This window comes from Chanodichthys erythropterus, chromosome 9 (assembly GCF_024489055.1).
Source record: "Chanodichthys erythropterus isolate Z2021 chromosome 9, ASM2448905v1, whole genome shotgun sequence".
Lineage (NCBI taxonomy): Eukaryota > Metazoa > Chordata > Actinopteri > Cypriniformes > Xenocyprididae > Chanodichthys > Chanodichthys erythropterus.
Genome location: NC_090229.1, coordinates 18,603,793 through 18,625,510, shown reverse-complemented (window position 1 = coordinate 18,625,510; position 21,718 = coordinate 18,603,793). Strand labels below are relative to the sequence as shown.

The 21,718-nt window shown below is 35.3% G+C and overlaps 1 protein-coding gene across 5 annotated transcripts in view; it reads right to left on the bottom strand.

Moving 5' to 3' along the window:
• Positions 1-2,512: 2,512 nt before the first annotated feature.
• slc20a2 (solute carrier family 20 member 2) overlaps positions 2,513-21,718 on the bottom strand; it is a 36,350-nt gene continuing 17,144 nt past the window's right edge. For 4 of the 5 annotated variants that reach the window (XM_067394901.1, XM_067394903.1, XM_067394904.1 and 1 more), the window contains exons 5-11: positions 19,087-19,183; positions 18,737-18,856; positions 16,636-16,845; positions 15,922-16,531; positions 13,862-14,047; positions 10,348-10,432; positions 2,513-3,738 (exon numbers count right to left, since the gene is read on the bottom strand). In XM_067394901.1, coding sequence (XP_067251002.1) covers positions 3,574-3,738; positions 10,348-10,432; positions 13,862-14,047; positions 15,922-16,531; positions 16,636-16,845; positions 18,737-18,856; positions 19,087-19,183 — 1,473 coding nt within the window. In that variant the 3' untranslated portion in view covers positions 2,513-3,573. Of the gene's footprint in view, positions 3,739-8,484; positions 8,540-10,347; positions 10,433-13,861; positions 14,048-15,921; positions 16,532-16,635; positions 16,846-18,736; positions 18,857-19,086; positions 19,184-21,718 lie in introns of all 5 variants that reach the window. The other variant, XM_067394905.1, reaches the window with a different exon arrangement.

Below are 21,718 nucleotides of genomic sequence, written 5' to 3'. Positions count from 1 at the left end.
TTGCCGCAAGGGGTGCTTTAGTATGGAGCCCCTAAAGCAGGGGTGGGGAACGTTGATCCTGCAGAGTTTAGCTCCATCCCCAATTAAACAAACCTGAAACTAATCAAGGTCTTCAGGATTACTAAAGTTACAGGCCGGTGAGGATCAACGTTCCCCACCCCTCCCCTAAAGGGACATAGTGATGGAAAAATTATGTCAATGCTTTTGCATTAGCCCGAGAAATTTTGCATTCGCTCGCATAACTTGAGTTATTTGCGAGCGAACGCAAAGTTTCCTGGGGAAACGCAAGAAACATTGAATATATTTTTCCCATCACCATATCGCTTTAGTGGCTTCATACTATAGTGGGATTTATCGTAAATTGCTTTCAGATAAACTACTTTCTTGACAGAGCAACATTCTGAAGAGAATAGAATTGAGAATCAATGTTTATAGCAAATTACTTGAGTAATAACACATTTGGTTTAATGCTAGATACATTTGAAAGTAACTAAATCCCCTCCTTGAGTGCTGAGGGTTGTTAAAAACTGGTCAAACACTGAGCATCTGCGTTTGTGTACTTGCGTAAAGTTGTTTCTGGCCTTTACTGCACATGTGAATGATTTTGCTGGTGTACTGCTATAAAACAAACCATATCATAGCAGAAAGTCTAATTATAATCGCCAGTTTGATGCAAAATATTGGATGCAGGTTAGTAAAACATTTTACTGGATTTTGCTGTGCCCCTGTCTGACTCTCAACGTTGGTATTGCCACTGCTGGTGAAGGGCCGATTGACCACAGTCTGGCAGCTCAATATTGCATTTCAGGGAAACAAAATTACAAAGTTATTCAACCTTACTTCTCAAAACATAATCATGAAAAACTGTTGAATTTTAACAACTTACAAACACTCTCTCTCTCTCTCTCACGCAAGGGAGAGAGACGTCCCTGGGCAAGAAAAAAAACAATGGATATATGGAACCAATCCACATTACTCAGCCCTGTCGGAACTTTACGGACTCTTTTGCAATAAAATCATCTTTAAGAAATTGTTCAGTGGTATTCAGCACTGAATTTTCTTACAATAGTTATTGGTACTTCAACATAATCGCTGCTCGGGAGCCCAGTTTACTCTCCATGTAAGAAGTCATCACCAAGGTAAAACTTATATATGTAGAAAAATATAGTTTAATGAAATTTATATATCTATTCATTTTTTTTTATTATTATTATTTTTTTAATCATATCCACCATGTAAAGTTGTACTACATGTAGCAGTGTGAGTAACACAGGATCATGATGGTTCACACTGCTAAAACACAAAATGACATGAAACAACTTTGCACTATGCCTGGTTATTTCATATTTAATTTGTGATTAATAGTTAGTTGATTGGCATTTTTAGGCAACTGCAATGAGTTATTCTACAATATGATTACAATGTAAACACCACAGTACTTAAGTTACTGTATCCAACAAACAGTAAAGCACAACATTACAAGGCAAATGGCCATATAAGCATAGATTTGTTCTCGATGAAAAATAAAAACAAAAGTAATACACACACACACACGCACACACACACACACACAAAAAGAAACAGCAACACTTTGCATTGGTTCAAAGCCACACGTTTGTACAGTTTCCAAATCTGGTGACTATCCCGAGGCAGATTACAATGGTGTCTGACAAACATCAGTTCACCTGATACAGCATGGTCATTTTTGGATGGAAATCATGAGACTTTTTGGTTTCTTGTGGTGTCAGGGCCACAAATAGGTTGTTACATATTGACCTTTCATTTTATGACACATTTGTGTCTCTGAATCACATATTGTCCTGATGTTAAAAACAAATTCCAGTTCTAATAAACCTCAATGTGATATCAGTACTGAAGGCTTTATCAGTGAGGCTGAATAAAGTAGCTGGATGCTGATATGAGATTCACTGATAGCCAGACTCAGCATCTAATACTGCCTCTAAAAACACCATCCATGTGAAGTGGGTAAATCTATGTTTGTGTGTTTGTGCTGGTTTTATGGGTCACCCAAGTGCCCGTCAGGGGATTTTGGCTGTTTCGGCACATATAGGTAATTATATTGGCATCATCCATTGGGCTCGAAGAACATTATATACTATGGCTAGACTGAACTACTAGCATCCTTTATATACTTTCTGCAATACAAAGACAAACTGATCTCTTTTGTCTGGACATCGTTTAGATTGTAATTACAAACACTGTCAAAGAGATTGGCAATGAAACTTGACCATCAGAATCTTTGGCTATTCTTTTTCCAAAAAGGGAATAAAATCAAATGGGTTTAAATCACCTATTGATATGTATGGATTAAAAAAAATACCTCAGATATGCTCCTTTTTTTACATCTTCAAATGATGGTGAATTCCTAATTTTTAATTGACTATGGGAATCTTTTAGGTTAGTCGATCAGAGAAAAAGTTGTAAATCGTTAATTTGAAGTTATTTTTGATATAGCCTGACAGGATTATGAATGTAGCGTCTTGTCATAAGAAAAGTAAATGTTTAATATTTGATCATTTTCATATGCTTGGAAGAGCATACGTTTCATGCAACTACCAAACCTGGTCTAAAGTCTCCTTAAATGTAACAATAAGACCTCGAAATAAGACATAACTAAAAATCTAAAATCCAAAGCTGAATATATACACAGTAGAAATTATAGTAGCATACATAGTTCAAAACATGATTTTGTCTTCACACCTTTGTTGTTGTTTTTTTTTTTTTGTTTTTTGTTTTTAAAAAAAGGTCTGAATGCTAACATATCTAAAAAATAAATACAACAATAAAAGAACAGGGAATTCTTGCACATTATCCACTAGAAAAATGATTCATCTTATAATATTTCATGTATTATGAGATAGCACAGTTTTGTCACTTGTCTTTTATGTGGCATAGAGGGTTGACTGAGGTATGATTTTAGCAATGCAGCTAATGTAGGTTTTGAACAGCAGGATGCTTCTCAGTGTCATTTACGCAGAAGTTTGATGTTTCAGCGAATGGCAATAAAGGTGCAGTTATAACACACCACACATGGCATAATTTTAAAACATTACATTTAGAGGCCCAGGAGTAGTTAATAACTATATTTTGTGCCAATATACTGTGAATTGTGCCATAAAAGTCCCATTCTTCATATACTGATATTTTATGTGAGATTGGCAATTGTAACGGTTACGAATGCACTGAGTATGTGCACATCTGTCCAGTTCTGTCTACTCCTTTGAACATGTAGGACCACAGATGTACGAGAACTATTTTTTTTGGAACTTTGAATATGTACCATTTCATATCACTGAGTCAAAGATCTTGCGGTTTATGGTAACATTTCAACAAAACAATGGAAAAATGAAACGGAAATAAATACTCTTGACAAGATTAAGGATATTTAAGTCAAAGGATTCTGGATGCTTTTCCAGGCAGCATTTGAAGACTCTCCCCACCCTCTGGCTGTCCCCTTATATCATGATATTTAATTTTTTTCTGTCTCTGTCTCCATTTTATTTTTTTGTCATTACCCTTCTATACCTCCCTCTCTCCTCCCCATTTTCCATCTCAGACGAAAGGCAGTATGCCGTAGACGAACAGGGCCATGACAGCAGCGCTGAAGAGGCCTGCTACAGGGACGGTGACAAACCAGGCCAGGAAGATATTCCGGAAGAGACGCCAGTCCACAGCCTTCTTAGAGCGGATCCAGCCTACCGCCACCACCGAGCCCACCTGCACCCACAGCAAAAACAAAATCAGCAGTAGCACGATACACAAATATGAAATGAAAACAATAAAACATGGATTTCATCTAGGGATACAATCTTCATGAAATGTATTTTGTTATTCCTATAAAAGCTTTTTAAAGACCCCATGAAATCAAAAGCATAGGTTTATGTCCTGTTTTCTATCTTCTGTTGAATCAGGATGCTAGATTGAGGCTCACCCCACTATTTCTTTATTTTTTATGGTCAAAAGCCCTGGGGGCAACATAGCTTAGAAATTTAGATACATCTTGTTGTTAACAGACTGAAATATATCAATATATAATATATTACTATATTTATTATACTGATATACTGAATATTATGTTTAAATCAGAGATGCTATTAAGAGCCTTAAAGGGCATACAGTAGCTCACCCAAAACAGAAAATCCTGTCATCATTTACTCCAACCACACATCAAAAAGTATAAAAATACATCATAAAAGTAATCCATTTGAATCAAGCGGTTTAATCCAAGTCTTTTGGAGGTACATTTAGGGTTTAGTTCATATATAAATTTGGTTTGTTCAATTATATTTAAATTGGCTTTTATTAAAAAGTTATAGCAATAAAATCCTAAATTAAATCTGATGGCAGAATTTTCATTGTTTGGCTGAACTATTGTTTTGATGCTCTCATTCTCGCAGGTCACCAAAGAAAAAGAGATCACAAAATGTCAAAATCTCATAACAGTCTTTGGTAAACAACTGAATGAGCCTATAAAAATCATTACTATATTGACCATGTTGCTTAATTTTATATCGCCACCATAAATATATAGGGAATATTTGATATATTGCACACTTACACATGATAGAGAGCATTTTACCAAACAAAAATGTGTGCAAAAGCTCTTACTAGCATATACTGTACATAGCTTCAAAACTAAGAGACATGAGCTAAAAGCCACAAAACTCTGATTTTGATTTCATAGGGTCATGTGCTTAATATGCGTCTCCTGAATGCAGTGAAATAACAAAATACATGGATTTGATTAATTGTGCAAAGTCCTGGGGGGCAGTGGTTAGTTAGAGGACACAAATTCGAAATTAAGCTTTCTTTTTCTTAACAAAAATCTGGGTCATTCCTCACTGAATTACAATTAAGACCTACTGTCCAGTGCTTTTAACAAAGCCATTATCTTGCGCTGCATTAGTCATGTTCTCCTTTTGCTTGAAAGGTAAAGTCATGTCATGTCCTGCCTACCACAGGGCAGCGGGAGGAGTAACATTTCCATACATGCTGTGTGACTCAGGGGTTCCGGTGACAGGTGTTGTGCTAGATACAAGAGCGATCTGGCTGTTCTTATACGGTCAGTGTAACCGAAGCCTCCGTCACGGGGGGCTAAATCTGGAGCAAAAGTCAACCCAAAGTCAACAACGGAGAATAAAAGACTTTAATTCTCCCATGAATTTCTTCAAGACTTAAACCCCAAAGTTCATGTAAGATGCTTGACCTGTGGCCACGCAACTAATCTGTGAATTCAAGACAAGCATCGTGACCTTTCGGTGAATTTGGTGGTATCATTTGTTTAGCAAACAAGCAACACTATTTATTGAGGCTCTAATCAATAAACACCTGATGAAGATGAGACTCCTCCACAGCTGCCATGGGTTTGTTCCAGTTTCAAAATGATACCATATAGGTGGTTTTACTGGACAAAACTGAACATGAACGGCCTGCCAATTCATATTTCGGATGTTATGACACAAAAAGCCCATAATTAAAAGTTAACCCCATAATGGGTAACAGGGTTGTTAACTCAGTTAATAGTGGTGTTGTTATTGTTAACTTAAAACTAAAACTATTAAAAATTGATTTAATTATTGAAATAACGTATCAATAAAATAGAAATATATATTAGATGAAAAAATTTAACTTAAAATATTAAATATTAAAATTTTAATATTACACTTAAATATTTCTAAAAGTAAAAAAAATAAATATAAAATGATTAAAACTATCTAAAAAATGAAAAAACTGAAAATATAAAAATAAAAGCTAATTCAAAATATTCATAAATACTACAATAGTACAATAGTTTATAAATAATAGTAAAATAATACTGGTCAAAGTAGGGGCTAGATAGTTCGGGACCAAATATTGTTTATATATTTCACATAAATTCTGCATTTAAAACGTTGCATACAGTTGTTGGAATATAACTGTTGGATATCGATTAAATTTTAGCGATTACGATTCTGCTTATTGATTCCTAGTTTCAATTCCAGTATGTTAGTAAACCTTTATATCAAACATATTTATTCTGTGTCTTTTGGCAAAACGTTTTGTTGCAGGTGTTTTCCATGAACAAAAATCATCAACGTAAAAAACACTTACATTTTCCTATGTTTTTAACAAAAATACCACAGCAAAAACAACTGGACTAACTAATATAACTTTCAAACATTTAATAGACAAGTAATAAAATAAAAACAAATAAACTAAAAATAGCACAAATAAACAACTAAACAGAGTTCAGCTACAATAAATTGTAATCAAATGTATATAACTGCATAGTTTTCCTTTTATAAATAAAATATAGATTAATCCTTATTTAAGTAACGAAAGTTATTCAGTGAGTGATTTTCTTTTTCTTTTGCTCTTTGATTAATGTTAATGAGGCTGCTGTCACTTTAAGACCTCATGTAGGATCCAATATACTGTTACACATGCGTTTTCTTTCTCAACTGTTTACGTTCACTTGTGTAATTGTGCGGTCAAGTGCAAGAAACGTGGCTCTCTTTTGCGTCTTATTGCCCTTGAAAATGGTTTGAAATCACATTAAAATGTGCACACAGGAATCGATAAGCAGAATCAAAGTTTTAATTCTATTACAAGTATGATTCCAGAATTGGAATTGATTTTTGATTCCCAACCCTAGTTGGATACAGTCAAAAAAATAAATACATTTTTAAAATGATGTTATTCTTTTTAAATTGCACCAAATTAACATGTTAAACTGACATCCCTAAACCAAACTATTAACTCTTTCCCCACCATTGATGGAATTTTTCGTCATTTATGACAACGCTTCATCATTGATGGAAATGTCCGGCAATCCATGTTTTCACTGTTATACAGTAAGAAGCGCTATTACACATCTTCTGAAAGAGTACAGAAGGTAACACTTTAGTATGGGGAACAATTCTCACTTTTAGCTAGTTGCTTATTAGCTTGCATATTGGCTGTTTATTAGTACTTATAATGGACATATTAATGCCTTATTCTGCATGACCAAATTCTACATCCCTAAATCCTACCCCACACCTAAACTTAAACAACAACTAGTTGATACAACAACTTTGCTTTATCTTACTAAGTATTAAAAAGCAGTAAATTAAGAGTTTATTGAGGCAAAAGTCATAGTTAATAGTGAATATGTGTTCCCCATACCAAAGTATGATCAAAACACAGGCGAAAAAGATGCAGAAACAAGTAATAAAAGCATTGCTTATGCACAAATAACGCAATCATCAAACTGCCTCAAAACTGCCAAACGTTATCGAATGAAATGTCATGGTACAGGTCTGTCAAAGCTTTGGAGGTGCTGATGAATTCAATCTACTCCATCTGAGTTTTGATCATCGCTATGAATCCGATCTGGATGTAGTGTTTTACAGAAATACGATTTTCTCAGCTTTTTGTTCAAAATGTTTTTTTTTTTTTTTTTTTGTTTGTTTAAATGCAGAGGCTCTGCACCTTTTTTTGATATATTGCATGTTCAGAGATTCATACAAAAAAATATTCTGGGGCCCATGAAAATTTTGTGTAAATGATCAAAAATGCTGCAGCTGGCTGGCAACTTTTTTCAAAGACGCTGACGGGGAAAGAGTTAATGTTAAATTGACAGTCCTAATCCAAACTATTAACATCTATTAACATTAACTTGACAGCCCTAATTCAAATTAGCCTCAATCCAGATTTTAAAGCACTAGAAAGATTTTACAAGATGCTTATAAATCTGAATAGAGGTCATGGAGTACAATGAATCCAAATATGCTTAAAGCCTCTGAATGCCCTTGCATTCAAAGCATCCCAAAACCCCTACAAAAAGCACACGCAAGAATAGAGAATACAAAGAGATCAGCTCATTTCCACTCCAAGGATTTGTAGCAACAATAAGTAAATAAGCTTTTGTATTGATCTTTGACTATAGGCGAGGTTGCTGGACTCATTTCTGTCAAGGTAATGAGGAAAAATGAACTACTTTTAAATGGCATCACTACAAGTGACATGGTGTGGTTAACACATTTAGCGTCTCAACTACAATGTGAACTACACAGTACCTTTAAAAAAAATAAAAAATGCAGACTAATGCCTTAATGATTAATGCCTTTTCTTTAAAACAACTTAAGGATGAAAAAAAAGAATGAATCAAAAAAGTGAATCAAAGCTGCAATCATGGAGTGACATGTTTGCAGAGGTGAGCACTGATTGGCTGTTCGGTGATTATGCTAGTGAAGCTATGGGGTGGAGTTTAGCACTACCAAAGCTTCACTACTATACCAATACCTTGCAGTGGGTGGAGCTTATAGGAATGCCCACATTTGAGGCAACAAGCACTGTTAGAGCGCTCATTACTTCAATGCAAAATCCACTGTGAAAAGACGACAAATGACAAGACAAAGACAGATAAAACGTAAGACACACATAGCATGGAGCAAGACACCAGTAGCACGAGCACAGGTGGACAAATACACAGCAACATGCCATGAGAGATGAGGAGGGCAGAGATGATGTGGTGAAGCATCACTTAAACACAAATCTGTGAAAAGAAGACCAAGTTATTTCATTCAGTATGCACCAAGGCCACGTCTGAGAGAAGAGGAGGGAGAACTCATCTTCATTTCTAAAGGGTTTGAGAGAGCCGTCTTAGCCTTGATGAGAGGGCTCATTGTCCCAGGATTGACATCAGTGTGAAGTAAAGTTGATTTATAACCATCAGAAACAGTAACCAAGCCAATGACATCAGTAACTGGATGACTCACATCAGAGAACCTAGGATGCCTGCCAGAGTAATCGTGATTAAAAATAAATACCTCAAATGACCTGAAAAAGAGGTGCTTAACCTTCAGAAAATGTTGTCATCCTCTTTAGAAGGTCAAGCAACATATTATAAGAGATGCTTTATTTTATATTTGTTATACACGTTTTGGAGAATTTTTTTCAACCCATTACTAAAAATGTTGGTAATTTTTGTCTTAATTATGTCTAATAATGTAGTCATAAACCTGAATTATGATATTTCCTTATTTTCTAACAATGAACAATAAAATTTTAAATAAATTGAAACTGATAATTATTTGACAACACTTTAGAAAATGACTAAATGTTTGTTGGTAGATATTGACAGGTATTTTAGTATTATTTATATACTATTATAGCATTTACTATTTTTTTGAATTGGCTTTTATTTTTATATTTTCAGTTTTCATTTTCATTTTAGTGTAAATTTTAGTCATTTTATCATAAGATTTTGTTTTTTATTAGTTCAAAAATAAATACATATAAGAAAATTATATATATATATATATATATATATATATATATATATATATATATATATATATATATATATATATATATATATATATACACATACATACACACACACACATATATATATATACATACACATACATATATACATACATACATACCTAATATATTTTATATATATATATATATATACATAATATATTATATATATATATATATATATATATATATATTTGTGTGTGTATTTATATATGTGTGTGTGTATGTATATGTGTGTGTGTGTGTGTGTGTGTGTGTGTGTGTGTGTGTGTGTGTGTGTGTGTGTGTGTGTGTGTGTGTGTGTGTGTGTGTGTGTGTGTGTGTGTGTGTGTGTGTGTGTGTGTGTGTGTGTGTGTGTGTGTGTTATGTATATATTCATTATTTCATCATTATTTCAGTAAACAAAAATAATTTTTAATAGTTTTAGTTAAATAACGCTGGTTATTGATCAGCTTATATATTTTTTTAAGAAAAGTACTGAACCAAATTCTTCTTACAACCCAATTCTTCTTACAGTACCTTAACTTTAATAACAGGGTTCAATGGTTGAGCTGGACAAATGCAGTCAACAATAAAAATTCAGAAAATTTAAATGAGATTATTTACTTATCTAAACATTGTGCTTGTGGTAATTAAAGCTAAGTTTTTTCTACAATGAATTATAAAATTGCATCATTGTATGATTTTAATTGATTACACTCAGGACAGGATAAAATAATTGTCAGACATCTGATTGAGTTTGAAACTCCTACTCATACCATGTTCATTTTATGATATCTAATAGTTCTTTTTGTAAGTACATGCAAGTACATTTGTGCATTTATTGTAGCAGGACAGCGCCCTTTTTGTGGACAAGGTGTCAAGTGTGTCAAGTGTTTCTGTGCATCATTATTTGTGATTCACAACAGCATTATATGCTGAAAGCTGATTTCGGCAGCTCTTGTTCCCTGTAAAAACAGACAGCTCCCTCCTCTCTCCGGGTGACATGGACACAATAACCTGAGGGGGCCAGCTGGGGTCTGACCCAATCTTTACCTTGCAGTGTGTCGTACTGATTGGAAGTCCGATATTGGACGCCAAAACAACAGTGAGCGCTGAGGCCAGCTCAATAGTGAATCCACTGCGGGGGGAGGGCAACAGAACATAACTTTATACAGTTACACCTGCAGTTAAACCAGTAATGACAATGCATGCCACGGAGAGAGGTTGGTACACACGCACTGCATGCGGGTTTGGAGGAGCGGAAACATTTGAACAGGCATGCAAGAAGTCCAGGAGGAGATGAAGGTGGTGCATTAACAAGAAAACAGGGTTGACAGGTTTTCTGTCAGTTTTTGCCTATAAAATGTGTCAGTGTATATGTGTGAGGGAGCATCACAGAGTAAACGTGTGCATGCATGCAGGTGGAAACAGCCGCAGCCTTGTGGTGATTACGGATGTGCTGGAATTGTGCTGATAAACTCTCCTGTGGCCTCTTAAAACACACACAGACAGCAGGAACATGTGGGTAAGATATGCACTGCGCACAAACAAGCAGACAAACCATCCACAAAATCACGCAAACCGATCTAATCTGCAAGTTTTGCATTATCCCCAAGTTAAAGTGCTCCTATTATTCTCTTTCGGAAATTACTTGTTATAGTGTGTAATATAGCTATATTCAAGTGTAAAAAGTCTACAAAGTTTCAAAGATCAAAGTACAAATAAATGGAGTTATTAGCTGGGTTTTCATGCAAAAAAAAAAAAAAGTGATTTAGGTGCGTTTCCATCAGGCTGTTCGAGCGGATGACAGTGGTATTGGTAACCTAGTAACAAACAGTAAATAAAACACCATCAGCAGAAACAGCCGATTAGTCACGTGTGTATACTGTTCGCTAAGTCAGAATTTACTCGGCAGATGCGTTTCCATCTCCCATTATTCGCATTAACTCTTTTTCGCACAAATTAAAAACCACCTCAAGTGAGCGTATAAACATTTTTTGGGAATTAAGGAAAGCAAATTCACTTTGTATGTACTTCCAAAGGATGCAAACTCATGCTCAAATTGATACGGTAATACCGACGCAACTGTTACTGTCCATATCACTGTGTAATCAAGTGCTGAAATTCAGATATAGGAATGGGCGTTTCTGACGTGTGCTGTAAGCGGTTGACCAATCACAACAGAGTAGGCTCATGAACAGTAGAGGCTTTAGATCGGTCGTGGGCAATTTTTTGAGATCCTCCAATCAGAATGTTAGCAGCCGATCACGTGACCGGTACGGAGATTTCAGAAAAATTCAAACAAGATGGTGGCCCCTCAGTGGCAGTGGAGCGGAGAAAAGGAGTGTGAACTTTTATCTTTTTACGCTAGTAAGTTGTCATGCGTCAACCCAAAACATGGAACTTACCTCATATATTGCTTAAAATACCAACAACTGTCCGAAGTAATGTGTGTATGCTGTAATGAATGATTTCAATTAAAAACTAAAAAGACGAGGTCTGTTTAACGGTTGTAGTAGCGTAGGCTGTATGCCTAAAAAGTGTTTATAATAAAGTATTTATTGAGTTGGCAATAGATTTGCTCCTCTCTGATTAGTTGCTGCCAACTGTCTGTTGCCCTAATTAGTTGCCCTGTGTCTCATCAGGTTGCCCGTTGAAGGGCAACATTGCCCAGCAACATTGCTCAAAAAGTTGCCCTGTGTATCATCACCCTTAGAGAGTCCGAATCCTTTATTGAACAGTGTCAGACACTGTGAGAAAAGAAGTGATGCTGCAATGTATATTATGAGAAAATTAGTTTTTTTTTTTTTTTTTTACTTTGGATACATGTAAACCTACTGTAGGAGACCTCCAAAACTAAATTAGGAACCTTTAAATAGCATAATAGGGACACTTAAAAAAATAAATAAAAAAAAACTCCTTCCTGTCAACAAACATCAAAGCCAAAGAGCAACCTGACAGATGCTGAGGTCATGTCGATTGTTATTTTTGTGAGCTAGGCGAGGGAACAGGGCTGGGAACATGGCCACCTGATCCACACTCACTTAGATTGTCAAGCAGGAAAATAGAGTGACCCTTCAATGTGAAACCTCTACCATCATTAACACGTATTTCGATAAACTGCTAATTTGTGAGCAAATCAATATAATTTACAAATAATATGATTTAATAAATAATAACACAATACTAACTTTTTAATAACAAACCTAACTTTTTTCCAATCTTTAACTTTAATGAATTTTTTGTTAAAGTTTGTTGTTACTATATTTTTTTTAAATTAGCAATGCTACATTAATGCTGCATAATTAGCAACCATGCTAACATTTTAGTTTATTCATTTTTTTAATATGTCCAAACTGTTTTTATAATTATATATATATATATAAATAAAAAAGTCATGTTCAGGGTTCACAGTTTGAGAACTAATAATGGACACTTAATATAATTTCTAAATTGAATGTTTTAAACATATCATACACTGTTTTGGAGCTTACATGTTACTGTAGTCATGTTCAACAGAAAAATATTATTAAATTAAAATAACTGGCCTAGTTTGAAGGCTTATTTAAAATAATCTTCTTTGGTTTTCGGCACAGCGTGTCCAGAAAGTTTCTGTTTCGATCAAGTTGCATTTCAGTTTATCAGTGTATAGTAATCACAATTTCTTGACAAGCATCCTTATAAAAATGATCTGCAGCTCATTTTCTCAGAACAATGATGAGACGTCTTTTTATAGGGTAAAATCTTTTGTTCTCATTATCAACTCGAGCTCATTTGTTTTTGACAGTTTGTCTTGTTACTAAGAGAACGCAAGGTCGCTGAGGCCATGTGCACAAGTGTCTTGCTAAATTTAGCAAACCCAGGCAGTTCTGAGCGGAGGGTGCAAAACAGTGACTGGCCTCTTTAAACTGCCTTTATTCTAAAGTGTGTTAAAAATGTAAATTACGGTCATTCTGCGGTGAAATTTAACCGGATTTGTGGTGGAAACACAAAGAGGGATTGAGGGCAAGTACCCAAACGAGAGAAGAGAAAAGCCGATATACAGAACTAATCTAGCAAGATTTCAATATCAGATAAACCCTGCAGTCAAAGCACTCCGTTTCTGTAGACTACGATTACACCTTCAGCACTGCTTTAGGACCAAGAAGAAGGTTTTAGTTCTGTCAGGTTTTTACACCAAAACTGGTCCTCCATTTCTGCTATTTTCCACTTGCTACAGGAAAAGATAAACAGCTTTTGTATAGTCAGAAATAACTAAAACATGGAAAAAAGGTGTGTTTTTGACATGGCTTTACCGTTGGAGGCCACTTATATTAAGCCTGCTGTACACTGCAATTTTTCTGTCTTTTCTAATTACTGCTTGTTAGATTTTATATGAAATGAACCCAATGAGATCCTGGGTGAAATTACAAAATGGCAAAATTATGGCCAAAATCGCACAGTGAGCACGGGGTTTAAGAAGACTTCTTACACTGCTGGATTAATCACCACATCTGCATGCAACAGAAGCAGAAGCATCAATCATCATGCATAGACATCATGCACTCTGCCAAAATACTGATCTCACCTGGAGGGGGTGATTGGAGTGAGGTCTTTGCCCATCGTTTGAATGACACGTCGACCCCAAACCCACAATCCAGCACAGATTCCCAAGCCGCCATAGAGCAGCAGCCAGACCGGTGTAGCCGCTTCCTGCATCACCCCACCCTGGTCGTATATCATCCACAGGGCCACCAAAGGACCAATTGCATTACTGCAGAAAAGACAAAACAAACAGAGAGGAAAATTACTACAACAAGGATACAAATTGTATGGAGATCAAGCCATGTGGTCTTTAAATCAGCATATTACTTTAACTCTGCCACAAAATTTATCTTGATTATGAAATGAGAACTTTTTTTAATCAAGTACACTATAGTACTGTTCAAAAGTTTGGGTTGGTTAGATTTTTTTTTTTTTTTTTTTTTAATGTTTTTTAAAAAAAAAAAAAAACTTATGCTGCAAACCAAGGCTGCATTTATTTGATCAAAAATACAACAAAAACTATAATATTGTGAAATATTATTATAAAACAACAGTTTTTAATTAAAAATACAGTAAAAAGTTAGTTAAAATATAGTAGAAAGTAGCATTTATTTGAAATCGAAATCTTGTCACTTTTGAGTGATTTAAAGGGTTAGTTCACCCAAAAATGTAAATTCTGTCATCAATTACCCTCATGTCAATATGTTCATCTTCGTAACACAAATTAAGATATTTTTGATGAAATCCGAGAGATCTCTTGACTCCTCAATAGATAATAATTTAACCACCACTTTCAAGGTCCAGAAAGGTACCAAAGACATACCGAAACAGTCGACGTGAATGCAGTGGTTCAACCTTAATTTTATGAAGCGATGAGAATACTTTTTGTGTGCAAAAACGAAACAAAAATAACTTTAATCAACAATATCTTCTCTTCTGTATCATTCTCCTAAGCTTTTTATGTCCAGCGTCTCCAACGCTTTTTATGGCCGGCTCAGTATTTGCAGACGCTGTTCACGCGAGCAGCACGACACGAGTGTGATGCTGACGCAGGAGCCGGCCAATTATGAGTCAGCATTTTGACGTAGAACCTGGAAGCGCTGGACTGCATAGGGGAATGACACAGAAGAGAAGATATTGTTGAATAAAGTCATTATTTTTGTTTTGTTTCGCACAAAAAGTATTCTTGTCGCTTCATAAAATGAATGTTGAAGACGATGTCTTTAGTACCTTTCTGGACCTTGAAAGTGGTGGTTAAATTGCTGTCTATGGAGGATAAAAAAAAACCCCTTGGATTTCATCAAAAATATCTTAATTTGTGTTACGAAGATGAACAAAGGTCTTACTGGTGTGGAACGACATGAGGGTGAGTAATTTCATTTTTGGGTGAACTAACCCATTAATGTGTCTATTATTTCAATGTCTTGCACAGCATCTTATATATTTTGTTCTAGCAGAAGTGGTCGTTTTTTAGGGGCCAAGCACAGAATGTGCGTAGGCACCTATTGAAATCGTTAAATGAATTTGCCCCCCAAAACTAGTAATAATTTAAAATAATTTGAACGCTCAAAGAAATATAATTTACTATAAAAATATTAATAAACTATTATTAGTACTACATTTTCATAAACATTTTATTTTTGTGATTTTAATACTACGATGGAAGTGACAGGAAATGATAGGGAGAATTTTGTTTAAACTTAACACTAAATAAAAATACAACAATCAAACTGTCACCAATAAAACCAATTTAAAGATTTCAACCATTTAAGGCATTTAGCAGCTGAGTTAGCCTAAACAAATGGCCACGTCTCACGTCTTAACAGTCTGGATATGTACCAAATCATCTGTAGAGCCATGAACCAGATCTGTGGCATTCAACTGAGGGCTTGTACTCGAGACACACTAATGCTGTGGAATGTGAAAAAATGATGCAAATAGTACAGTAGGTCTTATTCTGACCTTGCTAATCTCACACTAAAAAGCAAAAATACTAAAAAGAAAATTCTAAAGTTTCTCAAAAGCACACTGAAACATAAGAAATACCTGTCGTAGGAAAAAGAATCTTGGATTTGAAACCTATAAATACATCAAGTGGCATACCTGACATCGTTCCCGCCATGAGCAAACGATCCGAAACAGGCGGTGAGGATTTGCAGGAAGTGGAAGAGCAGGAAGACTTGAGGCTTGTCCTTCTCCTCCTTGTCCTCATCAACACAGTCCTCCAGCACACCTTCGGCAGGGACCCGGGGCTCCCTTTTATCTGCTGCCAACTTCACATCCACATCGCCTTCCTCTGCTTCAATCTCGGCCTCCGCAACTGCGTTACAGTAGCTGGAGTAGCTGTCATAGCGCAATCGTTTCTTCGAATAGAAGACGCTGTCGCCCACAAGCTTCTCGCTATCCTCTGGAGGAGGGGCGCTGGACTCCGACCGCATCAGGGGCTGCACCGGCATGCCGCAGATGGCCGCCGTGTAGCACGTGTAGCTGTTGTTGCGGCGAAGGTGACGGTAGTTGTTGTCAGGACGTGAGCCGCTGCGCTCGTCCTCCAGGCGGCCCAGGTGGATCTTGTGCAGGAGGTCCTTGTAAAGACCAGAGTCCTTGTGAACCGTGTGATAGACCTGGCCGTCGCTGCGCATGTGTCCGTCAAAGCTGAATCCCCCATTGGACACGGGTGACTTGAGGCAGCCGTTGGTCATGGAGTTGGTACGACCTAACATAAAAAAACAAAAACAAAATAAACATATCAGGTCAGCGCAGGACATTTTATTCAAATGGAACCCATTAAAAACAAGATAACCATGTCCTTTTACGTACCATAGACTCTGCCGTTGGGCAGGACGGTGCCTCCATTAGCCAGGCTGTTCAGCTCCCCAGTGGACTCCTCTGTCAAGGGCAGCACTGCATCGTTGCTGCTCTTCGCACCTGGAAGCTCTTTAAACACAGGAGCTTCCTCTTCCTCCTCCGGAATTTTATCCAAACTCTCATCAGAGATGCGAGAAAGAGCGTGTGCTTTCTTCAGGCGACCTGTTTGGTGGAAAAAAAGGTAGGAAATCATTGATAAGAAAGGTATCAAAAATAGGGATGCACAATATATTGGTACCATATTGGTTAACGCCCAGTATTAGATTGGATATTTAATTTTGCACGCTCATTTCCCTAATTTTTACATTACCTTTGTAATCATTTAATACTCACTGAAAGTTACCGTATTTTCCAGGATATAAGTTTTGTTTATCATCTGAAACATCCTTCAACTTAGATTTCAAAGCAACTTATATAATGCATGTCAAGCTTATTTATAAGTTTATTTATATAATCTTAAAACATGAGCAAAACACTGGTAGTTGCAGTTTTGCCTTAAATAAATTAGTTTAGGCTTGTCATTTATAATAAATGTTGATTATAATGAATGCCTCATTTATTTGTTAAATACTTATATAATTTTATTCCTTTTGTGTTCTGAATACCATTAAATTTAGTCTATTTGTTGTGGAGTGGGGGGAACTAAAATGTATATAGTGTTCATAATGTTTGAAAACACTTACATGTTTTATTTACTGGTATTTTACATTATTTCTGAATGTAATGATAAAATGTGGCTTGTACAGCAATGTATGCAAGATTTTTTTCTCTCAACAATGCAATTTTAACCAGGTGTGACTTATAGTCAGACATGACTTATTTTCTGGAAAATATGGCCATATTTAAAAACAATAATAACCTTTCAGGATTCTTTTATCTTTAAAAAGTGACACTTATAAAGAGATTTATAATATTTCAAAAGATTTCTATATCAAATAAAACTTTATTCATCAATTTAATGCAACCTTGTTGAATAAAAGTTAATTTCTTTTATAAATACACAACAAAAGATTTTAATTAATACAGCCACAATTTTATAATCAGTGCATCCCTAATCAAAAGAAAAGTTCTTTGCAGAACAGAAGTGGGGACGGTGAACTGGTAAAAAGCTGAAAATTAAAAGCAGCATTTACAAGATTACAGTGAAAACAACAATCAAGCAAGCATAATCACTAATAAACAAAGATAATCCATGCGTAAAAAACTGTGATATCGGTATGATTACCACTGGCCCTTTTAAACTGAGCAGGGATAATGAACAACAAGCACTTTAAATTAGTGCTTCTCATATTTAATGCTAATTTGACCTTTACTAATAGAATTGATCCTTCTCAAAAGCTTAAGAGCCAATAAATAAATAAATCAGATTTTTACAACATCTCACACGGGAAACCACACTATGAAATAGACCCTTGATCTGAAAACAAATTTAATAAAGCATGCAACAATTCAACAACACACAGATCCGTGAGTGAAAGCGGTGCTTCAACATTTAATTTCATTAGTGATTCATTTCATTAAGGCACTTCTCTCAATCAAAACATGTGGGCAGCCAATCTTGCATTGAAAAAGGTACAGCGACTGCACAATGTCCGTGTGACTCATCTGAAAAAAATGGTGATGTTCTCAAATAAACAGCTTCAGTTTATTTGCTTTTCATTTCTCTCAGCATCAGTCAAACGCAACATGGGCCCACAAGCCAGAGCCAACAAAAGATAGTCTTTACATTACAGATCGCCCCAGCAGAGAAGCAGATGTTAGGCAAATCCTTCCCCTCCTGATCTGGTGAAGATGCCTCATGCTGAGTCACATCTTTGACTTTTTCCAAAGCTAGATTAGAAATAACATCTAACTTAACGGCCAGATGTCAAGTGCACAAACAATTTCTGCAAATGTAGTTAGTATACAATCACAATTGTCCTCAGACAATCGATTCCTAATCGGAAAAAGAAATAGAACATTTAGAGCAAATGGTACAGAGATCTAAGACAGACATTAAAAACACCTAAAACCACTAGTCTGCGGGAGGGAAAAGGAAAAGGACAGTACGTACTTGCTATTTTCCTTCTCATCCAGGGGCAAACAAAAAACCAGACCAGACCGGCGCATACCACAGCACCAGCCAAGGTAATGAGGGCAATAGCCCAGACGGGGAGCATCTCCAAGCCCAGTACTGCACAATAAAGAGAGAGCGTGACACGGGCACACACATAATTAAAGTTTGCTGTGAGATGTAAAAACAATCAAGTGAATACATTTTAAAAGTAAAGGCATTTTATATGCAAAGCTGTATCAAAACAATGTGGTCTATTCAATGACACTTATTCAGTGACAACAAACAAACTCAAGGCAGATCAAGGACGTCTCTTGGGTGAATGTGCTATAATTTCAAGATTGGCTTACAGGGAGCTCCAGTGTACATGATGGAGAAGGTGTTGATTCCGATGGTCGAAGCGTAGAAGAGGGGCAAAGCGCGGAGGCCATTGGGAACAGGGTCATCCTGTAATGGACAGATCACAAAAGAATATGAACTCTGAATAAAACCACACAGATGTCACGAATATGGACAAAACATTTCCAATTTTAAAACTTTTGTTTATACATTAAAGTCACTGTGATTCTTTAATAAAAAGTAGTTGTAATATTTCGTAGCTTAAAAGAACCACTCCATTGTTGGTTACAATTTAAATCAGTGTTATATTAGTATTATTTATTTAGTATTATAGTATTAATAATTTCAATGAACTTTTATTTTTAGATATTTAGTTTTCATTTTAATTTTATGTAATTTTGTCATTATTAGTATTTGTTCTATTTAGCTTCAATTTATTTTTATTTCTAGTTTAATAATTTTAGTATTTATTTTAGTTAGCTGCCAAGTCAACATTTTTAATTTTCATTTTTATTCATTTATTTTTTGTATCTAATATGCATATTTTATTTCAGCTTTATTCCAATTAGTTTTAGTTAACATAACACTGATTTAAATATGCACTTAAAGGGATAGTTAACCCAGAAAATGAATATTTCAAGCTTCTCTTTTCCATAAAATGAAGGTGAAGCTTGGGTTAAGCATCAAAACGAAAGAAAAAAAAATGTCTATTTCAGAGCAGAAGATTTTCAGTTAGAGCTGCACAATTCTGGATAAATTGAGAATCACTTTTTTTTGTTTGTTTTAAAATAGAGACCACAGTTCTCCCAAGACTCTGAATAGACAACTAAACAAAATAACATGTAATTAAACAACACATAAAAAAAAAGAATGATTCAATTACTGGCTCATAAAGATTTCACTTGTTTACTGGATGACTTGGCATTTTTGAACTCTTGAATGAGTGAATGATTCAATGGCAAATACATTTTTTTAACAGTCACTTGTTGCCAACTACTTTGTAAATTATTCAATTCTTATTACTTTCAAAAGGTGACATCAGTGTTTATATTTGAACTTTAAACTTTTATCCCAGTACTTCTGTGAATTATTGTAACAGATATAATGATACTATATGATTGAAAAGACTGCTTGTTTAGAAGTTTCATACCTATACAACACCTGCTCTCTCTGGCTCACCGGCAGCGCAAATGCAGATTTGAATGTTCGCTATGATTGCACTTGCCAAAGGTTTAACAGACACAGCCGAATCGTCGTCATTTAGGAATAAGATCGAATGATTAATCTTTTACTGATTAATCATTTAGCTCTATTTTCAGTGCTTTGAATATAGAACAAGTAGTATGGACAACTTTAATAATTAAATTTGTTCTAATTAATTTTCTTTTTTTTTTTTTTTTTGGAGCTTGGCATTACAGTATATCACATTTTACTTGCATTATACAGAAAATAGCTGCTTGAACATTTTACTAAGCATCTCCTTTTATATTTCACAGAAGCAGAAAGTCATACATATTTGGAACAATAGGCTGCTGAGTAAAAGATACATTTTTTATTTTTAGGTGATCTGTTCCTTTAAACCACTGTGATCATGTGGCCACAGGTAAGAATGCATTTCCCAGCTCCTAACTCTTTAAGGCTTAAATATTGAAGTGTTTACAGAAGCAGAGCCTACACCAGCCACACATTTAAAAGATGAACTGCTGTCGACTGCAAAGCAGTTGCTGTGACATCGCAGATGAGCTATTGTCAAAGCAAAGCAATCTAAACAGCCACAGGCACAGTTACTTGGAAATAAAACAATGCACATTAATCAGTAAATATAATGAAAACATGAGGACTTGTTATGAACCAGTATATAACACTGAAGTAGGGCTGCACAATGTTGTAGAAAAATGCAATAATGTAATATTCTAAATGAGACAATAATGCTTTAAGCGTGTAAAATAAAATAAAATTATATTTAAAAACTGAAAATGATATAACCAACATACATGTTTCACATTCTTTTGTGAGAAGAAAGCATCCCTACAACTTCTGAAAGTGAACAGCAGTGTTTTTCTGTATAGCAATTAAAGTAAGTGTCATTTTAACTTCAGTATAAACCAGAGGGTTTATGTAGTCCTACATTAGGTTTAACAACAGAAATTGAATAATAAAATGTAAAAAAATAAAACACTGCTTAGTCTTAACTGTATAAATTAAATATTGATTCTTATTAAAACTTCAAAAGTTATTCAGTCAAGAGCAGTGAGATTTTGTCTTTTGTTGTTTGTTTAACATTAAGCACAAAGAGTGCTGCACGAATCCAATATATTTTACATGCATTCTTTCTTTCCCAACTGTTTAATCCACTTAAGACATAACTGACTGTGTTTACGTGAATACTCACCGAGGCATTTTGACATAAATTTGGCCGTATAAGCTGCGGAAGAGAACTGAATACAGGAACACGCACTGTCCTAGAGGCGCGCGAGTGCTTTTAATAACATTAAGCATGTCACACATATGTAATAGTCCAGTCTACTCTCCTTATCAACCCAAATCTTGGACTTTTTGCAATCTTCTGGAGTACTAAAATCATGCAGTTATCGCAAGTCATTGTATACATTTGTGATGTTTCGATATATCTCGTAGCCCTAC